The 21,010-nt window shown below is 36.5% G+C and overlaps 1 protein-coding gene across 5 annotated transcripts in view; it reads left to right on the top strand.

The window, feature by feature from the left end:
* CTNNA3 (catenin alpha 3) overlaps positions 1 to 21,010 on the top strand; it is a 1,835,081-nt gene that overhangs the window by 194,499 nt on the left and 1,619,572 nt on the right. For all 5 annotated transcript variants that reach the window (XM_064374172.1, XM_064374173.1, XM_064374171.1 and 2 more), the window contains one exon: positions 8,155 to 8,274. In XM_064374172.1, the coding sequence (XP_064230242.1) occupies positions 8,155 to 8,274 (120 nt within the window). The remainder of the gene's footprint in view (positions 1 to 8,154; positions 8,275 to 21,010) is intronic.

Raw genomic sequence — 21,010 nt, 5'->3', positions numbered from 1 at the left:
TGAACTGCCATTCACAATTGCTATAAAAAGAATAAAATTCCTAGGAATACAACTTAGAAGGGATGTGAAGGACCTCTTCAAGGAGAAATACAAATCACTGCCCAAGGAAATAAGAGAGGACACAAACAAATGGAAAAACATTCCATGCTCGTGGATAGGAAGAATCAATCTTGTGAAAATGGCCATACAGCCCAAAGTGACTTACGGATTAATGCTACCATCAAGCTACCATTGACTTTCTTCACAGAAGTATAAAAAACTACTTTAAATTTCATATGGAACCAAAAAAGAGCCCATATAGCCAAGACAATCCTAAGCAAAAAGAACAAAGCTGGAGGCATCATGCTACCTGACTTTATACTACAAGGTGACAGTAACCAAAACAGCATGGTATTGGTACCAAAACAGATATATAGACCAATGGAATCAAACAGAGGCCCACGAAATAACACTACAACTATCTGATCTTTGACAAACCTGACAAAAACAAGCAATGGGGAAAGGATTCCCTATTTAATAAACGATGTTGAGAAAACTGGCTAGCCATATGCAGAAAACTGAAACTGGACCCTTTACTTACACATTATGTAAAAATTAACTCAAGATGGATTAAGGACTTAAATGTAAGACATAAAACTGTAAAAACTCTAGAAGCAAACATAGGCAATACTGTTCAGGACATAGGCATGGGCAAAGACTTCATGACTGAAACACCAAAAGCAATGGCAACAAAAGCCAAAATTGACAGATGGGATCTAATTAAATAGCCTCTGCACAGCAAAAGAAAGTATCATCAGAGTGAACAGACAACCTACAGAATGGGAGAAAATTTTTGCAATCTATCCATCTGACAAAAAACGAATATCCAGAATCTACAAAGAACTTAAACAAATTTACAAGAAAAAAAAGAAACAACCCGATCAAAAAGTGGGTGAAGGATATGAACAGACACTTCTCAAAAGAAGATATTTATGTATCCAACAAACATTTGAAAAAAAGCTCATATTCACTGGTCATTAGAGAAATGCAAATCAAAACCACAATGAGATACCATCTCACGCCAGTTAGAATGGTGATCATTAAAGTCAGGAAACAACAGATGCTGTAGATGATATGGAGAAATAAGAATGCTTTTACACTGTTGTTGGGAGTGTAAATTAGTACAAACACTGTGGAAGACAGTGTGGTGAGTCCTCAAGGATCTAGAACCAGAAATACCATTTGACCTAGCAATCCCATTACTGGTTATATACCCGAAGGATTATGAATCATTCTACTATAAAGACACATGCACATGTATGTTTGTTGCAGCACTGTTCCCAATAGCAAAGACTTGGAACCAACCCAAATGCCCATCGGTGATAGACTGGATAAAGAAAATGTGGCACATACACACCATGGAATACTATGCAGTCATAAAAAGGATGAGTCCATGTCTTTTCCAGGGACATGGATGAAGCTAGAAACCATCATTCTCAGCAAACTAACACAAGAACAGAAAACCAAACATTGCATGTTCTCACTGATAAGTGGTAGTTGAACACTGAGAACACGTGGACACATGAAGGAGAACATCACATACTGGGGCCTGTCAGGAGTAGGGGGCTAGGGGAGGGATAGCGTTATGATAAATACCTAATGCAGATGACAAGTTGATGAGTGGAACAAACCACCATGGCCTGTGTAAAGCTATGTAGCAAACCTGCATGTTCTGCAAATGTATGCTAGAACTTAAAGTATAACTAAAAAAAAATTAAAAGTGTTGTGGAGGTGGGAATTATATTAAGAGAGGATGTGTTGAATGAATACTATGTGGCTCAGTTTCTAGAGTTGACTAGAGAAAGAAGGTAGCCGGACAGAGGGCATTTTACCTGAAGAGAAAGGTATATGCTGAAAGACTTGTAATAGTCTTGAATGGCTGAGATGAAGGGTGAACTGTGTGGGAGGAACAAGAGTTAAAGGTGGAGAGGTAGGCATAGACCTAATTTGAAACTATGTGCCAAGTTACAAAGTTTGAACTATAGTCTGAAAGCTAAGAAGAAATCATTTAAGAATTTTAAGCAGAGTAATGATGAGGGGACTTCCCAAAGTATATGGAAAATTGGAATTAAAAGATAAAAATAAAAAATATAAACTTTGTTTCTCATCATAAGCTTCATCAAGTTGAAGATGCTTTGTAAATAATGATACCAGCCACTAAGTTCGTCCCTAAAGAATCAAGTGTCCTGGAATTTAACCATGCCAATGCAGTCTTTTTTACATTATTAACTGAAGAAATATGAGTGCCCTTTAAATATTTTTTGAGATTTGGAAACAAAAAGAAGTCAGAAGGAGCCAAACCAGGACCGTAAGTTGGATGCCTAATGATTCTCTATTGAAACTTGCAAAATTGCCTTTGTTTGATGAGAGGAAGGAGCAGAATGAGCAGGAGCATTGTGATGGAGAAGGACTCTCTGGTGAAGCTTTTCCAGTGTTTTTCTGCTAAAGCTTTGGCTAGCTTTCTCAAAACACTCATAATAAACAGATACTATCATTCCATGGCCCTCCAGAAAATCAACAAGCAGAATTCTTTGAGCATCTTAAAAAACTGTCACCATGACCTTTGCTCTTGACTAGCTTGCTTTTGCATTGACAGGACCACTTCCACCTCTCAGTAGATACTGCTTTGATTATGCCCAGTCTTCAGGATCATTCTGGTAAATCCATGTTTCATCTTTTGTTACATTTCTCCAAAGGAATACTTAAGGAGCTTGATGAAATTGAAATCGTTAAAACATTTCATTGAAAGCTCTGGTCTTATCTGCAACTGATCTGTGTGCAACAATTTTGGCACTCATTAAGGGGAAACTTTGCTCAACTTAAAATTTTCAGTCAGAATTGTGCAAGCTGAACCAGTTCAGATGTCTAGATATTGGCTATTGCTTATGGTGTTAATTGTTGGTCCTCTTCAACTAGGGCACAAACAAGAGTAATTTTCTCCTTGTAAATTGATGTGGATAGTCTGCTGTTGTGGGTTTTGTCTTCAACATCGTCTTGACCCTTCTCAAAATGGGTTATCCATTTGTAAACTGCTGATTTATTTGGGGACATTGCCCATAGTGTTTGTTTGTTTGTTTGTTTGTTTGAGATGGAGTCTTGCTCTGTCATCCAGGCTGGAGTGTAGTGGTGTGATCTCAACTCACTGTAACCTCTGCCTCCTGGACTCAGGCAATTCTCCTACATAAGCCTCCTGAGTAGCTGGGATTACAGGTGCATGCCACCACACATTTTTGTATTTTTAGTAGAGATGGGGTTTCACCGTGTTGGCCAGGCTGTTCTTGAACTCCTGACCTCAAGTGATCCACCAGCATCGGCCTCCCAAAGTGCTGGGATGACAGGCTTGAGACACCATGCCCGGTCAAACTTTTCATAAAACATCAATGATTTCATCATCTTTCCACCAAAGCCTCACCATAAATTCCATGTTTCTCACAGTGTCGAGCCCAGTGCTTTGCACAGTGATGCTACTCCGGAAACAATTATTGAATGACTCCTTTGTTCAGCCCTTGTTCACTACTGAAAGGTGTCATGAGCTTAATGACAATGGTCTTTTCAATTTTATGGAACTTTTAAGTTTATAAAGTAGTAACCAATAAAGCTAGATTGTAAAGTCTGTTAGGGTAAGAGCTATTTCTGTTTTGTTTCCCTGTTTCTTACATGTCTGGTATGTTTCTCATTGATAAATATTTGTTGAATGGATGTCTTTCATTTTTTCCTCAACTGATTTCATAACAACTGAATTAAGTAGGCAGGCGAAGACGATTTGTCCTGTGTTATAGATAACAGAATCAAAAATTATAATAGTAATGACTTGTCCAAAGTGATGCAGTTAATAAATGCCATAGCAAGGACTCGAACCTCAGACCTCAAGACCCGTGTGCCTTTACCTACATAGAACTATTTATAATTTAGATCTCAAACCCAGTTTTGTTCTATGTTCTTAATTTTTAAAATCATTCCTTACAGCAAAAAAATCATTTGAGATATGTATGCGAGCTTTAATTTTCTACTTCAGTTGTAAACTTCCTTTTAATGAGTGGTATTATCATCTTGTAAGTTCATTTGGAAAATATGTATTAAACTCAATGGATTAAGTTCAGAAACATGAAAAAATTTCTTTCTCTGTAATACTTTATATTTCAGTGTTCTGTGGTTGCCATATTTAAGTAAGGTCGATTAGCCATTTCTTATGCTTAAAACAATTTCTTTTTACTCTAAATGTTATATTTATAGAGCATCAATATATTATTTTTTGACTATTCTTTCTTTCTGCTTTAATCTCCAGAATCTTTTGGCATTGTTTCAAACAGACAATTTAGGGACATTAAGATCATACTTGGTGATATAATGCTTTCCATCAGGCACTTATTGTATACCGTTTTGTACGTATAATGCTGCGAGCATGGGATTTCTTTTTATGTTACAGGTAGCACCCAGCACCTTGTATAAATGCGTGAAATATTAAATAAGAAAAAATGATGACTGTGGAGCTGGCTTTTGTTTTAGAGCAATGCTACTTGATGTTTTTAAATTATGGGAATTAGTGCGCTGTTGGCGCTCTAGAGTTATTTGAATCAATCAATCTGATTACAAAAGGAAGCCAGCGCATTGGCAGTGGGGGTGAGGAAAACTTTATTTGCCAGAGCCTTGGCTGCATTTTTTTTTCCTGCTGTTTCAGCCTATTTCTTCGTATCCTTCTCAAATTACTCCACGAAGCTACATAATTTACACAAACTCATTGGATGCATAATTTGTATAGAACATTGGCTTAGATTTATTTATATATGTATTGTCAGGAAAAAGGAGAACAAATGTATTTGGGAAAAGGAACTGCTGAGACAAAGTAGACATTTCCCTGTTACCTTTTCTATGCTTCTCTTTCTTGCAAAACAATTTGTCAGCTATTTGAATGTGAGATGAGCAATTATGGTTTCTGTTGTTTTATTTGGTGGATTACTATTATTATTTCTGAGCAGAAATAATGTGATGAGAAATGTTGACAATGCTTACTTTTCCAGCAAGTGTTGGGCTTAGGGATATTGTTTCCATCTACTCATTCTTATATTGTATGTCCAAGGTTTGTTTTGGGTTTAGTCTAATTCACTGAGCTTTTTAAAGTTTGAGTTTGGTTTATAATGAGTTAAGAAAAACACATGATAAATTGAAGGTTCAACAAATTATTCTGGGTTTTTTTGCTCATTTTAAATTCCCACTCAAAACTCTGAACAAGTAAAATCCAGGAATATTAAAAATCTCTTCAATTAATTGTGCTTCCTTTCCCAACTTGTTTCCAACTGGGAGATCATTTACTTGGAGAAATAATCAATATAAGAGAATTATCATGTACTGAACAAATATAGAAAATCTTGGAGGTTTGTTTTAATGATTAAGCATTGTGGCCTATTAGAAAAATCTTCAAGCCAAGTGAATGCTTTTTTTCTTCTGGTAAGATAATTATATATATATATACGCATATATTTTATGTTGTATATATATATTTTATTTTTTATATTTATTTTATTTATAATATATATATTTTGTTGTACTTTAGGCTCTGGGGTATGTGTGCAGAACATGCAGGATTGTTGCATAGGTACATACATGGCAATGTGGTTTGCTACCTCCATCACCCCGTCACCTATATCTGGCATTTCTCCCCATATTATCCCTCCCCAACCTCCCTACCCCTCAATGTCCCTCCCCTATTCCCCACCAACAGACCCCAGTGTGTGCTGCTCCTCTCCCTGTGTCCATGTGTTCTCACTGTTCAACATCTGCCTATGAATGAGAACATGAGGTGTTTGTTTTTCTGCTCTTGTGTCAGTTTGCTGAGAATGATGGTTTCCAGATTTGTCCATGTCCTTAAAAAGGACACAAACAAACTCATAGTTTTTTTTATGGCTGCATAGTATTCCATGGCGTATATGTGCCACATTTTCCCTGTCCAGTCTATCATTGATGGGCATTTGGGTTGGTTCCAGGTCTTTGCTGTTGTAAACAGTGCTACAATGAACATATGTGTGCATGTGTCTTTATAATAGAACAATTTATAATCCTTTGGATATATACTCAGTATTGGAATTGCTGGGTCAAATGAAATTTCTATTTCTAGGTCCTTGAGGAATCGCCACACTGTCTTCCACAATGGTTGAACTAATTTTCACTCCCACCAACAGTGTAAAATTGTTCCTATTTCTCCACATCCTCTCCAGCATCTGTTGTCTCCAGGTTTTTTAATGATTGACATTCTAACTGGTGTGAGATTGTATCTCAATGTGGTTTTGATTTGCATTTCTCTAATGACCAGTGATGATGAGCATTTTTTATATGTTGTTGGTCTCATATATGTCTTCTTTTGAAAAGTGTCTGTTCATATCCTTCACCCACTTTTGAATGGGTGTGTTTGTTTTTTTTCTTGTAAATCTGTTTTAGTTCTTTGTAGATTCTGGATATTAGCCCTTTGTCAGATGGGTAGATTGCAAAGTTTTTTTCCCATTCTGTTGGTTGCTGGTTCACTCTAACAATGGTTTGTAATTAAACTCCAGAGATTCTGTACAGCAAGTGAATGCTCTTTAAAGTCTAGGCCTTGACCTAACTTTTATCTTCCATACCTCAGCATCATTTGCAAAGTAAGATTATTGCTTTTACTCTTTAGCATCTTTAAGTGTACATGTATGCAGATGGGGTTGGGGTGTGTTTAATAGGGAGCTAAGCCAAAGCTACATCACGGGTTTTGTATGATCTTTCCTTTACAATTGTTGTTGTAAGCAAAAACGGCTTAAATGAATGAAATTATCATGGTTTTAGAGTGTTTTGAACTCTTTATTACTAATAATAGTCATAGGGCCTTGTGCATAGTAGGTTCTAAATGAGTATGTGTCGAGTTTAATTTACTGTCCTGCCATGGAAGCTTAGCACTGTTATTTCCCATTTATTTCCCCTCTGTCACCTTGGATTGAGATAAACATGTTGCTTTCATGAAATTAGGGATTTAATTCTGTAGAATGCCATTTTAATATGACTTACTTCATAGAGTTTGATATAGTAAGGGTCAAATCATTTCCCTGGAAACTTAATTATATTCTATAAAATCTTATTAGCTTGTCTCATGGCATCATAGTCACAGTGGAGTTCTGGTTTGTTTAAGGTAGTGAAGTCTCTATCTGTAGCAATCTGTCTAATGGTACAGAGTGAGAATATGGGAAATAAATGACATAAAGAGAGAGCAAATGCAAATGTCTTGCTAATTACATTACTTGACATTTTCAATCACTAACCCTCCAAAGTATGTTCTAATTTACTAAAATAAACCAAGAATCCAATTTCTGGTGAGCTTCCTTTGCTTAATTAATTATTAGTAGCAGACTGTGATTCATTGCAATTTTTCACCTTTGTATTTATCTAGGATCTGATTTAAAAAGAATGGGAGCATTCTGATTCAGCAGAACTGATCAGAACTCTCTTTCTGATCATAACTCATCTATTTGTAGCTCATCTGTGTTGTGGAGCAGAAATGAATCAATGTTTGCTGAACGTACCACTTATGCTTTGATCATCAAAAACATAAGTTTTTCTTCCTTCTCGAAATACAAGCTCTGAAAGATCTTCCTTGCTAAAGATTTTGGGTGACCTATTCTGCATAGATGTTTTTCTAGAGGCAAGCCAGATCATATATCATTATAGCAAAATATCATGTAAGCAACTACCTTTTCAAAAATTTGTTTCCATGACTGAAATGTAAGCACTTTTTAATGCTTCCTCATTATGATTTGAAATTATACATGCACTGTACTGTTTTATTAAAATTTAAAAGCAGAAGTGTATCCTAAAAGATGAAGTTTTTCTTTTTTTTAATGAAGTATGCTCTTTTGTTAGAATGAGGACTAAACCAGGCTTCTCATTCCTGCAATAATGTTGGTTATACTTAGAATATGATTTATAACTCTTTATAAGTATCCCGGATTTTTCATTAAACAATAATTAGCCAGCATTTGTTACCACTGCATTATGAATAGGAGAAACTGAGGCTCATTATCGACTCTTTGTGTTGTCAAGTTGAGAATTTGAGAAAAATATGCTGCTATCCTAATGATCTGCTTTTGTTTTCAATTTCAGTTTCAAAGGACATTTGAGTCTCTCAAAAATGTTGCCAACAAATCTGACCTCCAGAAAACCTACCAGAAGCTTGGGAAGGAGTTGGAAAATTTGGATTATTTAGCCTTCAAACGTCAGCAGGTAGGATTCAGAGCTCTCCTTGGTGGAGGAGATGAACACTTTAGGCTTCCTGCTATCCTGCCTATCACAGGTGCAGGTGGGCCCGAGGAAACTTATCTTCTAATGGTTAGAGTAGAAGTAGGTTGTGCTGTGCTGATCTGCTTTGTTCATATGGCTTCCCACAGTGTTCAATGTGGTCCTTGCTTTTAGTTGTGTACTTTAGGGGTTTCCACATGTGTCCTTATGCCTCTCTTAAGGAAAATTCCTGCTGGTTTGTGAAGATCCAGCTATCTTTTGATTAGGGACGCTTCAGCGGCATAAAGGGAATCTCTATAATAGCCTGGCCAGATGGCTTTTATATTTGACCAGGGGAGAAAAGTCACCTGAAGACCAAGATAAGGTTGTGGGTGTACATACAACATTAAGGAAAATAGTCATAAATATGCCAAAATATAAATTGGTTTTTAGTTTTCTTTGATCTTTGAAGATGAGTAATTTGCTAAGTGTGGAACTTGAAGGAAAATTTAATTTACTTTTCAGATGCAAGTTTTTTATTGCCCCCTTTTGTAGGCCCCGAGATAAATAGAGAGCTGAAATAAACTTTTATAGGGTTTGTTTTAGAATTGGTATTTTGTAACCTAATATTCATCATGATTAAATGCTGCGTGTTTTGCACTACTCTTCCTAGGCTGGATCCACTCCAGTTTCTTCACAGCCACTAGGTGTCAGCATTGTCAAGCTTTTACTTCCTCAAAAGTTTATTCCCATCAGAGTAGCCAGTTAGACGTTTAAATTAAGTTGCATGAAATTCGGGAATGTGCTCAATGATAGATAGCATCTAGAAAAATGGCTAAGTGATCGAGTCGATCACTTGAGAGACTTTCTTCTTAGCATAGCAAAGGGTGTGACATTTTTGCTATTGCCTAATTCACAAGTTTTAGATCCTTTTGGATACAGGTTTTCAAAGCAGGATTTTCTATATTTAGCTAAATCTCATTAAGTCAACATGATATGGTCGAAAATTATTGGGTGAAAAAGAGAATTGTGTTCTAGGTGTTGCTCTATCACAGATGTTACATGGACATTTAACTTTTCTATGGCCCTATTTTCCTAGGGGTTATATTTGTTTTATAGAATGTTCCAGGGCAAATACATTATTTTCACACATACTTTACATGAAAAAGGATACAGTATCCATTTAAATTTTGTTTTTTAAAAAAATTAATGATGGTTTAAGTATTAGCACTTGATGGTTACTGAGTGTTACTGCAAGAAACCCAGAGGATGCTGCTTAGCATTCACACCAGAGTCACTCCTCTGACCTATGCAATTTTTAGTACAGTTTTGTTTTCAAAATCATGTTTTACCATGGAGGGGTATTTGAGCTGGCAGGCAGTAGTCACTGTATGCTTCTGTTATCCTTTCTCATTAACACATTTTCAGTGATTGGATTCTTTTATTAGCTAATTGTGAATTTGGAAGAAGGTAAATGCCTCAAGGGCAGAAGGATAGAACTCTGGGAAAATGTCATGGAGGATAGATGGGTAAATTATATGTGCATGAAGGAAAGAGCACACGGAGTGTGTGCGTGTGTGTGTGTATATATATATGCATATATAAATCATCTATACTGTTTATTAAATGAAAAGCATATGCCACATGGTATGATTTAAACATTTATGAATGAAGTCTTTAAAGGCTTATAACAATACAGTGGGGTGGCTTTTATTAGCACCATTTTACAGATGAGAGAACTGTTAAGAAAGTTAAGTAACATGCCTAAGGTCATGGAGCTAATAAGACATGAAACTGGGCTTCAAATCTAAATTAAGTCTGACTCCAAACCTGGAGTGTTGTGTCTTCTTGATGGGCAGGGTCAAAGGGTCAGAACATTAGCGCTTCTCTAGCTTGGTGGGATTTATCTTTTATCTCTCATTCTATTTCTTTAAAGCTCCAAAACCTGATTAAGTGCACACTAGAAAGTGTTTTTCTTCTAATGGAAAAGATTCAGGTCTCTATAAAACTGCTAATTTAGCAAGAAAGTTTTCTCTTTATAAGGCTGTATTTTTGGTATTAGAGAATTAGTCATGGTTTGTTCTCTGGTCTAACCATACTTATCATTCTGCATTGGGACAGAACATAAACTCCATAAGGACAGGGCCTTGTCTGTCAGCTTTAATGCTGTATGCTCTCCAGTGCTCACAACCGTATCTGACTCATGGCAAATGCTCAGTAAATACTATTGGTGGTGTTGTTGCTGTGAACAAAGAACCATGGCAAAAGATTTGACCTCAGATTATAGGCAATTAAAATCATTGTGTTTTGCTACACATTTAAAATTCAAAAGAGCATAAACCTTCCTGGATACCAAGGGTGGAGAGATTGTATCTTGCCCTATGTATTATTGAGGTTTTCTCCTAACATATTTTATTATTCTATCTATTTTGTTTAAAACAATCAGAAACTGCCGGTGTTAATTCTGAATTATGGATGTCCAATGAATTGACTATAATTATTTTATTGGAGTCATTCCTTAGGTTTTATTTTCTGTTCCCTTCTATGATATTTTTGACATCATTTTTGAGAGATTTCTTTCTCAGCACCAGGCAGACTACTGGAGTACATAGCTCCATTCTCTCACCTCTGTTTTTCTGAGGTTTAACGTGCTTTCTTTCCCAAGTTTCTGAACTTAGCGTTTATTTATTTAAAAGAGTGAGTGCCAGTGCATCAGCTTTGTTGGGTCAGGGCACAAACATCTCTACATTTTCCTACTTTCAAAAAGACAAATGTTGAAATAGCTTTGATTGGAAAAGATGAGAGAGGAGGCTGTGGTAGGTTAGGTGGTGGGTTTATGGGAATGAGTCAGCCGGAAGTAAATGGATGACAAAGCAGGATTAACTGGAGAACCTGGAGACTCTTTTGTTTCTTACTATTGAAAGGCAGATACAGTCTTGGAGTTTATCTGTTTGGACTGCTTGGTTTTCATCATCCTAGTTGGTGTGACATAGGAATGGTAATAGCAAGTTCCAGCTATTATATCGATCCCAGATTCATGTTTTAATTTGAGTGCTTATAAATCGAGAGATTTCCTTCGAGCTTTCATTTTGTGGAGTAAAACTAAATAAGGTTTGATAATAAAATAAGGTAGACTAACGTAATTCATTCCTCTCTTTACCCTTAAAACTTATAATAACATTATGAAACACATCCATTTCTAGAGTCTTCTGAAATCTTTTGAAATAAATTGAAGTTGACATTATTGAGTTGAACATTATATAGACTAAAGCATATTTGCACATTGATATGAAAATATGAAAAATTAAAATATTTTAGACCTACATCCATGTTGGAACATATCACATATCTGATTCTTGTCTCTCTGATCATGACATGCTTTTCTTGCCTTCTGACCTTTGCACAAGGTTTATATAACTTGGTATTTAGAATATACAGCCCCTTTCTTTTTATGTACTTAAATCATTCTTTAAAGTCAAATGAAGTCTAGCCTCCCTCATAACACCTCATCCTGTGACCTCTACTCAATATGTTCACTCTTCACTCTTTGCCATTCTTAGCTTTTATCTGTGTCTTACAATTTAGCATCTGATTGATAATATACTCATTGAGAATCCATATTGTACAGTGATTAGAGTATGAGCTTTGTAGTTATCCAAACCTGGTTAGACTGTTTGTACTGGGCACCTGAGTTTCCTTTTAAAAAAAAATCAGGAAAATAACCCCTAACTTAAACAGCTTGCTTTGAGTAAACAATACATCAAGTATAAAGTAAGTCCTATAAAATATGTATAAAGGACTTAAGGTAGCACCTGACATCTCTTTAGTATAACTGGTAGCTATTGCGATGTTTTTTGTTATTCTCATAAGCCATTTTCTTAAATGGGTTGTAAGTTCCATAAGGATATGGGTATGTTCTTTATTTTGTATACTTCTGTGCTGCACATAGGGTCCAGCACTGTTCTGAACATATGGCATAGAATGTTTTTGGACATACGTAGTCTAGCAGTTGGTGATCTATTTAACAAAAAGAACATGTTGACACCTCTCAGGAACGGAGCTGCAACATTTGGTTGTAATATGTTTCTAAGGTGGTGTCTCTTGATGGGCATTTAAAGTCCTGAGGACTTGTGCTATGACAAGCACAGATCACAAGTAGGGGCAGGGGAAGTAGAAGGATGTAGGTCCAGTGTTCTAGGTAAAGTCCAACTCAGGTTAATAATTACATTCTATATGCCCAAACTTCCCTTATGCTTCCAGGTAGTGTTCAGCATAACATGGTACTTTGTTAGTGATGATACTCAGAAGTGAACAACTGCTTTTCTTTCTTTTACTAAATTGGGTGTGTGACCCCTTTTAGAGAATTCCAAAACCAGAAGGGTACATAATACCTTGTAGGATAAAAATTGAATTTAAAACAGACTTTTATATAAAAGAAGAACAACAGAAATAAGTTAGATGAAATTTATTTGATAAAAATGACTGTGGGTTAATACTCTTCAATCGAAAAATAAAATTCTCCTTGTTATCTCTTATCTTTCTTGTGATAACCATCCTAACAGGTGTGCATGACAAGAGATAACAGGAGTCGGTGATGATGTGGAGAAAAGGAAACCTTTGCATGTTGTTGGGGATGTAAATAGGTACGGTCATTTTGGAAAAAGAGCTATCATAAGACCAGTCAATCTTACTTCTGGGTATATATCCAAAGAAAATGAGATCAGTACCTTGAAGAGATAGCTACACTCCCATGCTCACTAAAGCATTATTCACAGCAGCCAAGAGATGGAAACAGCCTAAGTGTCTATTGACAGATGAATAAAGAAAATGTTGTATACATATACGCAATAAAATATTATGTAGCCTTAAAAAGGAAGGAAGTCCTGCCTTTGGGATAATGTGGTTGAATGTGGAAGACATTTTGCTAAGTAAAATAATGCAGACACAGAAAAATACATACTGTATGGTCTTACTTATTTGTGGAATCTAAAAAAGTCAAAATCAGAGAAGCAGAGAGTAGAGGGTTGGTTGTCAGGGGTTGGTGGGTGGAGGAAATTTGTAGATATTGATCAAAGGGTGCACATTTTCACTTATAAGATGAACAAGTTCTGGGGACCTAATAAACAGCATGAGTGATGATAGATGTGTTAATTCGATTGTCGTAATCATTATGCAATGTGTATACATACTTCAAATCATCTTGTTGCGCACCTTTAATATATTCAGTCTTTTTTTCCCCATTGTTATAATTTTTTAAAATTATATTTTAAGTTCTGGGGTACAGGTGCAGATTGTGCAGGTTTGTTGCATAGATATATATGTGCCATGGTGGTGGTTTGCTGCATCCACTGCCCAGCCATCCACATTAGGTATTTCTCCTAATGCTATCCCTCCCCTAGATCCCCACCTCCTGCTATTCCTCCCCTAGCCCCTCACCCACCAGGCCCCGCTGTGTGATGTTCCCCTCCTTGTGTCCGTGTGTTCTCATTGTTCAACACCCACTTATGAGTGATAACATGCAGTGTTTAGTTTTCTGTTCTTGTGTCAGTTTGCTGAGAATGATGGTTTCCAGCTTCATCCATGTCCCTGCAAAGGACATGAACTCCTCCTTTCTTTTGGCTGCATGGTATTCCATGGTGTATATGTGCTATGTTTTCTTTATCTACTCTGTCATTGAATGGGCATTTGTGTTGGTTCCAGGTCTTTGCTATATAAACAGTGCCACAATAAACACATATGTGCATGTGTCTTTATAATAGAATGATTTTATAATTCTTTGGGTATATATCCAGTAATGGGATTGCTGGGTCAAATGGTATTTCTATTTCTAGATCCTTGAGGAATCACCACACTGCCTTCCACAATGGTTGAATTAATTTACACTCCCACCAACAGTGTAAAAGTGTTCCTGTTTCTCCACATCCTCTCCAGCATCTGTTGTCTCCTGATTTTTCAATGATTGCCATTCTAACTGGTATGAGGTGATATCTCAATGTGATTTTGAGTTGCATTTCTCTGATGACCAGTGATGATGAGCTTTTTTTCATATGTTTGTGGGCTTCATAAATGTCTTCTTTTGAAAAGTGTCTGTTCATATCCTTTGCCCACTTTTTGATGGGGTTGTTTTTTTTCTTGTAAATTTGTTTTAGTTCTTTGTAGATTCTGGATAGTAGCCCTTTGTCAGATGGGTAGCTTGCAAAAAATTTTTTTTTCCATTCTGTAGGTTGACAGTTCACTCTATTGATAGTTTCTTTTTCTGTAAAAGTTTAATTAGATCCCATTTGCTAATTTTGGCTTTTGTTGCCATTGCTTTTGGTGTTTTAGTCATGAAGTCCTTGCCCATGCCTATGTCCTGAATGGCATTGCCTAGGATTTCTTCTAGAATTTTTATGGTGTTAGTCTTCATGTTTAAATCTTTAATCCATCTGGAGTTGATTTTTGTATAAGCTATAAGGACGGGGTCCAGTTTAGTTTTCTGCATATGACTAACCAGTTTTCCCAACAACATTTAATAAATAGGGAATCCTTTCCCCATTGCTTGTTTTTGTCAGGTTTGTCAAAGATCAGATGATTGTAGTTGTGCGGCATTCTTTCTGAGGCCTCTGTTCTGTTCCATTGGTTTACATCTCTTTTTTGGTACCAGTACCATGCTGTTTTGATTACTGTAGCCTTGTAGTATGGTTTGAAGTCAGGTGACATGATGCCTCCAGGTTTTTTTTTTTTTTTTGCTTAGGATCGTTTTGGCTCTGTGGGCTCATTTTTGGTTCCATATAAAGTTTAAGGTGTTTTTTTCCAATTCTGTGAAGAAAGTCACTAGTAGCTTAATGGGGATAGCATTGAATGTATAAATTACTTTGGGCAGTATGGCCATTTTCACGATACTGATTCTTCCTATTCATGAGCATGGGATGTTTTTCCATCTGTTTGTGTCCTCTCTAATTTCTTTGAGCATCGGTTTGTAGTTTTCCTTGAAGAGGTCCTTCATATCTCTTGTTAGTTGTATTCTTAGGTATTTTATTCTCTTTGTAGCAGTGTGAATGGGAGTTCACTCATGATTTGGCTCTCTGTTTGTCTATTATTGATGTATAGGAATGTTTTTGCACATTGATTTTATATCCTGAGACTTTGCTGAAGTTGCTTATCAGCTTAAGGAGATTTTTGGCTGAGAAAATGGGGTTTTCTTAATATACAATCAGGTCATCTGCAAACAGGGACAATTTGATGTCCTCTCTTCCTATTTGAATATGCTTTATTTCTTTCTCTTGCCTGATGGCCCTAGCCAGAACTTCCAATACTATGTTGAATAGGAGTGGTGTGTGAGGGCATCCTTGTCTTGTGCCAGTTTTCAAAGGGAATGCTTCCTGTTTTTGCCCATTCAGTCTGATATTGGCTGTGGGTTTGTCATAAATAGCTCTTATTATTTTGAGATATGTTCTATTAGTACCAGTTTATTGAGAGTTTTTAGCATAAAGGGCTGTTGAATTATGTCGAAGGCATTCTCTGCATCTGTTGAGATAATCATGTGGTTTTAGTCTTTGGTTCTGTTTATGTGATGGATTATATTTCTAGATTTGCATATGTTGAACCAGCCTTGCATCCCTGGGATGAAGCCGACTTGATCATGATGGATAAACTTTTTGATGTGCTGTTGGATTCTGTTTGCCAGTATTTTATTAAAGATTTTTGCATCAATATTCATCATGGATATTGGCCTGAAATTTTCTCTTTTAGTTGTATCTCTGCCAGGTTTTGGTATCAGGATGATGTTGGTCTCATAAAATGAGTTAGGGAGGATTCCCTCTTTTTGTATTATTTGGAATAGTTTCAGAAGGAATGGTACCAGCTCCTATTTGTATGTCCAGTAGAATTCAGCTGTGAACCAATATGGTCCTGGACTTTTTTTGGTTGGTAGGCTATTAATTGCTGCCTCAATGTCAGACCTTGTTATTGGTCTATTCAGGAATTCAACTGCCCTACAAAAGCTCCTGAAGGAAGCACTAAATATGGAATGGAGGGCCGGGCACGGTGGCTCACGCCTGTAATCCCAGCACTTTGGGAGGCCGAGGCGGGTGGATCACGAGGTCAAGAGATCGAGACCATCCTGGTCAACATGGTGAAATCCCGTCTCTACTAAAAATGCAAAAAATTAGCTGGGCATGGTGGCGCATGCCTGTAATCCCAGCTACTCAGGAGGCTGAGATAGGAGAATTGCCTGAACCCAGGAGGCGGAGGTTGCGGTGAGCTGAGATCGTGCCGTTGCACTCCAGCCTGGGTAACAAGAGTGAAACTCCGTCTCAAGAAAAAAAAAAATATGGAATGGAACAACCACTATCAGCCACTGCAAAAACATACTAAACTGTAATTACCATCAACACTATGAAGTCATCAACTAACGAGCAAAACAACCAGCTACCATCAAAATGACAGGATCAAATTCACACATAGCAATATTAACCTTAAATGTTAATGAGCTAAATGCCCCAGTCAAAAGACACAGACTGGCAAATTGGATAAAAAGTCAAGACCTCTCAATGTGCTGTATTAAGGAAACCCATCTCACATGCAAAGACACACATAGGCTCAAAATAAAGGGATGGAGGAAGATTTACCAAGCAAATGGAGAGCAAAAAAAGCAAGAGTTGCAATCCTAGTCTCTGACAAAACAGAGTTAAAACCATCAAAGATCAAAAGAGATAAAGAAGGGCATTATATAATGATAAAGGGATGAATGCAACGAGAAGAGCTAACTATCCTAAATATATATGCACCCAATACAGGAGCATCCGGATACATAAAGCAAGTTATTAATGACCTGCAAAGAGACTTAGACTCCCACACAATAATAGTAGGAGACTTTAACACTTCACTGTCAATACTAGACAGATCAATGAGACAGAAAATTAACAAGAATATCCAGGACTTGAACTCAGATCTGGACCAAGCAGACCTAATAGACATCTGCAGAACACTCCACCCAAAAACCACAGAATATACATTCTTCTCAGCACCACATCATACTTATTCTAAAATTGACCACATAATTGGAAGTAAGTCACTCCTCAGCAAATGCAAAAGTACGGAAATCATAACAGACAGTCTCTCAGACCACAGTGCAATCAAATTAGAACTCAGGATTTAGAAACTCACTCAAAACCACACAACTACATGGAAACTGAACAACATGCTCTTGAATGACTACTGGATAAATAATGAAATGAAGGCAGAAATAAAGATGTTCTTTGAAACCAATGAGAATGAAGGCACAATGTACCAAATCTCTGGGACACATTTAAAGCAGTGTCTAGAGGAAAATTTATAGCACTAAATGCCCATATGAGAAGCTAGGAAAGATCTAAAATTGACATCCTATCATCACAATTAAAAGAACTAGAGGAGCAACATCAAACAAATTCAAATACTAGCAGAAGACAAGAAATAACTAAGATCAAAGCAGAACTGAAGGAGATAGAGACACAAAAAACCCTTCAAAAATCAATAAATCCAGGAGCTGGTTTTTTGAAAAGATCAACAAAATAGGTCACTAGTCAGACTAACAGAAAAGAGAGAAGAATAAAAAAGATGCAATAAAAAATGATAAAGGGAATATCCCACCAATCCCATAGAAATACAAACTACCATCAGAGATTACTACAAACACCTCTATGCAGACAAATCTAGAAGAAATGGTTATATTCCCGGATACTTACACAGTCTTTATTTGTCAATCAAATATTTCAAAATAAAAAAATAAAATTCTAGATAGATAATGACAGACCACATAGAAAATATTCTTAGGCTTACCCTGGGAACTTGAGAACTGTGAGGATACAAGACAACAATGTAGGGATCCTGTGGAATAAATGCTTAGAAAATGAAACTAAATAGTGCTAGGCTTTTGGTTGTACTATAGCATATAGAGAAGAAAAAGTTGATGAATTCCAACAAAATCTTCAACAATGTAAGGACTTATAGCAAGAAAAATCTAATGAATCAGCTAGAATAATATTGCACTGGGAATTGCAAGTGAACCAAGTAGGTGAACCAAGGACCGTATAAAGTAAGGATTAACTTTCCATTGGGGTTAACATTAAAATGGAGTTGTATATATATTTTCTTTAAGACTGTTTAAAGACCAGACTGACCAACATGGTGAAACCCCCTCTCTACTAAAAATACAAAAAAATTAGCATGGTGTGGTGCTATAATCCCTGCTACTCAGGAGGCCGAGGCAGGAGAACCAATGGAACTCAGGAGGCAGAGGTTGTAGTGAGCTGAGATTGTGCCATTGCACTCCAGCCTGGGTGATAAGAGCAAAGCTCCATCTCTAAAATAAAATAAAATAAAATATAAAGAACATATGTAACTGAAATTGTTTAGATGCAGTCTAAGGAAGGGTGTAAGTGGGAGCTGGACTGAATGAGTACTAAGGGGAGGTGCTAAGCTTCTAGAGCAATAGTTCTATAGCCATGGATTAACTTCAGTGGCCTTTGCAAGATGAAGTATTTTAATTGCTCAATTGGGAGAAGATTCTTTTTTTCCTTCTTTTGTAATTAATCTAACTGTCTTGAAAGAATTCTGATTGAATTATTCCTTTTAAGAGTAAGTTTACCAAGGACTGCTATATTAAAATATTCATGTCTGTCTTAGGTGGTATTCTGTTTCTTATTTGCCAGATCAAGTAAAATGATTATTTATGCCATTTATAAACCTATTTCTGAAGATTTCAGACATTTAAAAATTTATTGCACAGGTATAAAAATGTTGAATTATTAAACAGTGTGCTAAGTTCAAACCAACCCAAACATATTTTATTCTATCCACTACCTATGCAATTTCATTTTTATTCGATTGTACACATTTGTTTGTCCCAAGGGAAAAAAGAATGTGATGATACATTTATTCTTTAGTTTTCTGATATAAAGAGAGAAAAGAAGGTTGGATGCACCATGCAAGGTCATCCTGAGTCAGTAACAAATTCAGAATTAATATTAACATTTTCTAATTTCTAGCTTATTGCAATAGCCATTTAACCATTTTCACTACGTCATAAACTACAGATCTTTATAGGGTGAAATCTTTTTCCATAGTAACATTCTGAATTAAAAAATCTTATGGATTTTTTAATGTTAGAAACTTGCCTTTATTTTAAAATGAATGATTAAAATGATGCATATTATACATTTGTCCTCCCTCTGAAATTTGATTTCCACATTGGATAGTTAATGGTCATGACAACTAAGTGTGTTCTATTAACTTAGCAAAGTAAAAACATTATAGAAACATCTTTTAATTCCTAAGGTTTGCTATTTTGCTATTCTGTTTCATCTGTTGTCTCTGGGGCTCAGTTTATTGGTGGCACTTAGGTAGAAAGCTGTTGAATCAAGCGTTAGCTGATTTTCATGCACCAGAGAAGATTTATTAATTTTTACAAGGTTGTTTGCTATACAATAGTTTGCGTTGTGGGCAGCTTATAGCTACTTTATAGTGGGGAATGTTTATTGAAATAGTAAATTCTTTGTTATGGGTTGTTACCAAATTTACAATGCTGATAGGAATTCCAGAGATGGCAAAAAAAGAAAAAACTTCTAGTGTTTGCATCAATATGGTGCTTATTTGTGCATGTCTTATATTGACATACCTGAGTCCAAAAGGTTGTCAATAAAATTTGGTATTGAGGAGAAATAACAGACAAGTTAACTCTGAAAATGTCTTCTGTAATCTGTTTTGCACTTTGAAAGTGATCTGTGCATGAAAAGAAGGTAATTTTTCAGTGCTAAGATTATGTCGTTTGGTGGTTTAAGATGCAAACTACAGAGAGTATGCTATCCTACAGAACCTTAAACCAAGTAAAGAATCTTTAGAATTCATCTAATTTGTTTTATTTTATTTTATTTTATTTTTTATTTTTGAGACAGAGTCTCACTCTGTCACCCAGGCTGGAATTCAGTGGCACAATCTCAGCTCACTGCAACCTCTGCCGCCTGGGTCAAGTGATTCTCTTGCCTCAGCCTCCCAAATAGCTGGAATTACAGGCATTCACCACCATGCCTGGCTAATTTTTTGTAGTTTTAGTAGAGACGGGGTTTCGTCAAGTTGCCCAGGCTGGTCTCGAACTTGAAATTCACCAGTTTTGGCCTCCCAAAGTGCTAGGATTACAGGTGTAAGCTACCGAGCCTGGCCCCAACTGTTTTATTTTAAAGATGAGAAAAATGAGATGCAAGGAGATTTAATATCTTGTATAAGGCCACATACTTTGCTAAGGACAGAGTTGGGACAGTAACAGGAAGTGATATATTCTCACAACCTGTGATCCTTGGTATCTCTGGTTTGTATCCTGAAGCCAAGAGAGGACCTATAGTATAAAAACCATTCTTTTCCTGTTTGAAAAGCTGCACTATACAGAAATCATTTCTAATGTTAAAACAAAGTCAGGGCATTCAGTTTATTTTACTGGGGTTCACAGACTGGGAGGCCTTGCTTATATGTGGCTAGCATGAGAGGCCTTTGTGGAAGTGAGCCCCATTCTCTCCAGGAAAAAACATACTTCTGCTACCTCCTGTGTCTTGAGGAGCATTTCCTTTGCTGGACCCTTGCCAGGTGGTTGAGTAGTGACACTCTCTCCTCTATCCAGGGACATATGGAATAGAGGAGTCCCTCATAGTCCCCTTAATAAAAGAAGTGGGTGGAGTCTTCTCTAAAATGCAAGCCGCCAGCCACTCTCTATCTCCACTTTCCTACTCAA

Source organism: Aotus nancymaae, unplaced genomic scaffold (genome assembly GCF_030222135.1).
Source record: "Aotus nancymaae isolate 86718 unplaced genomic scaffold, 86718_ANA_hifiasm-v0.15.2.pri h1tg000010l, whole genome shotgun sequence".
Classification (NCBI taxonomy): Eukaryota; Metazoa; Chordata; class Mammalia; order Primates; family Aotidae; genus Aotus; species Aotus nancymaae.
The sequence above is the reverse complement of the archived record's forward strand: the minus strand, read 5'-3'. Positions and strand labels throughout refer to the sequence as shown.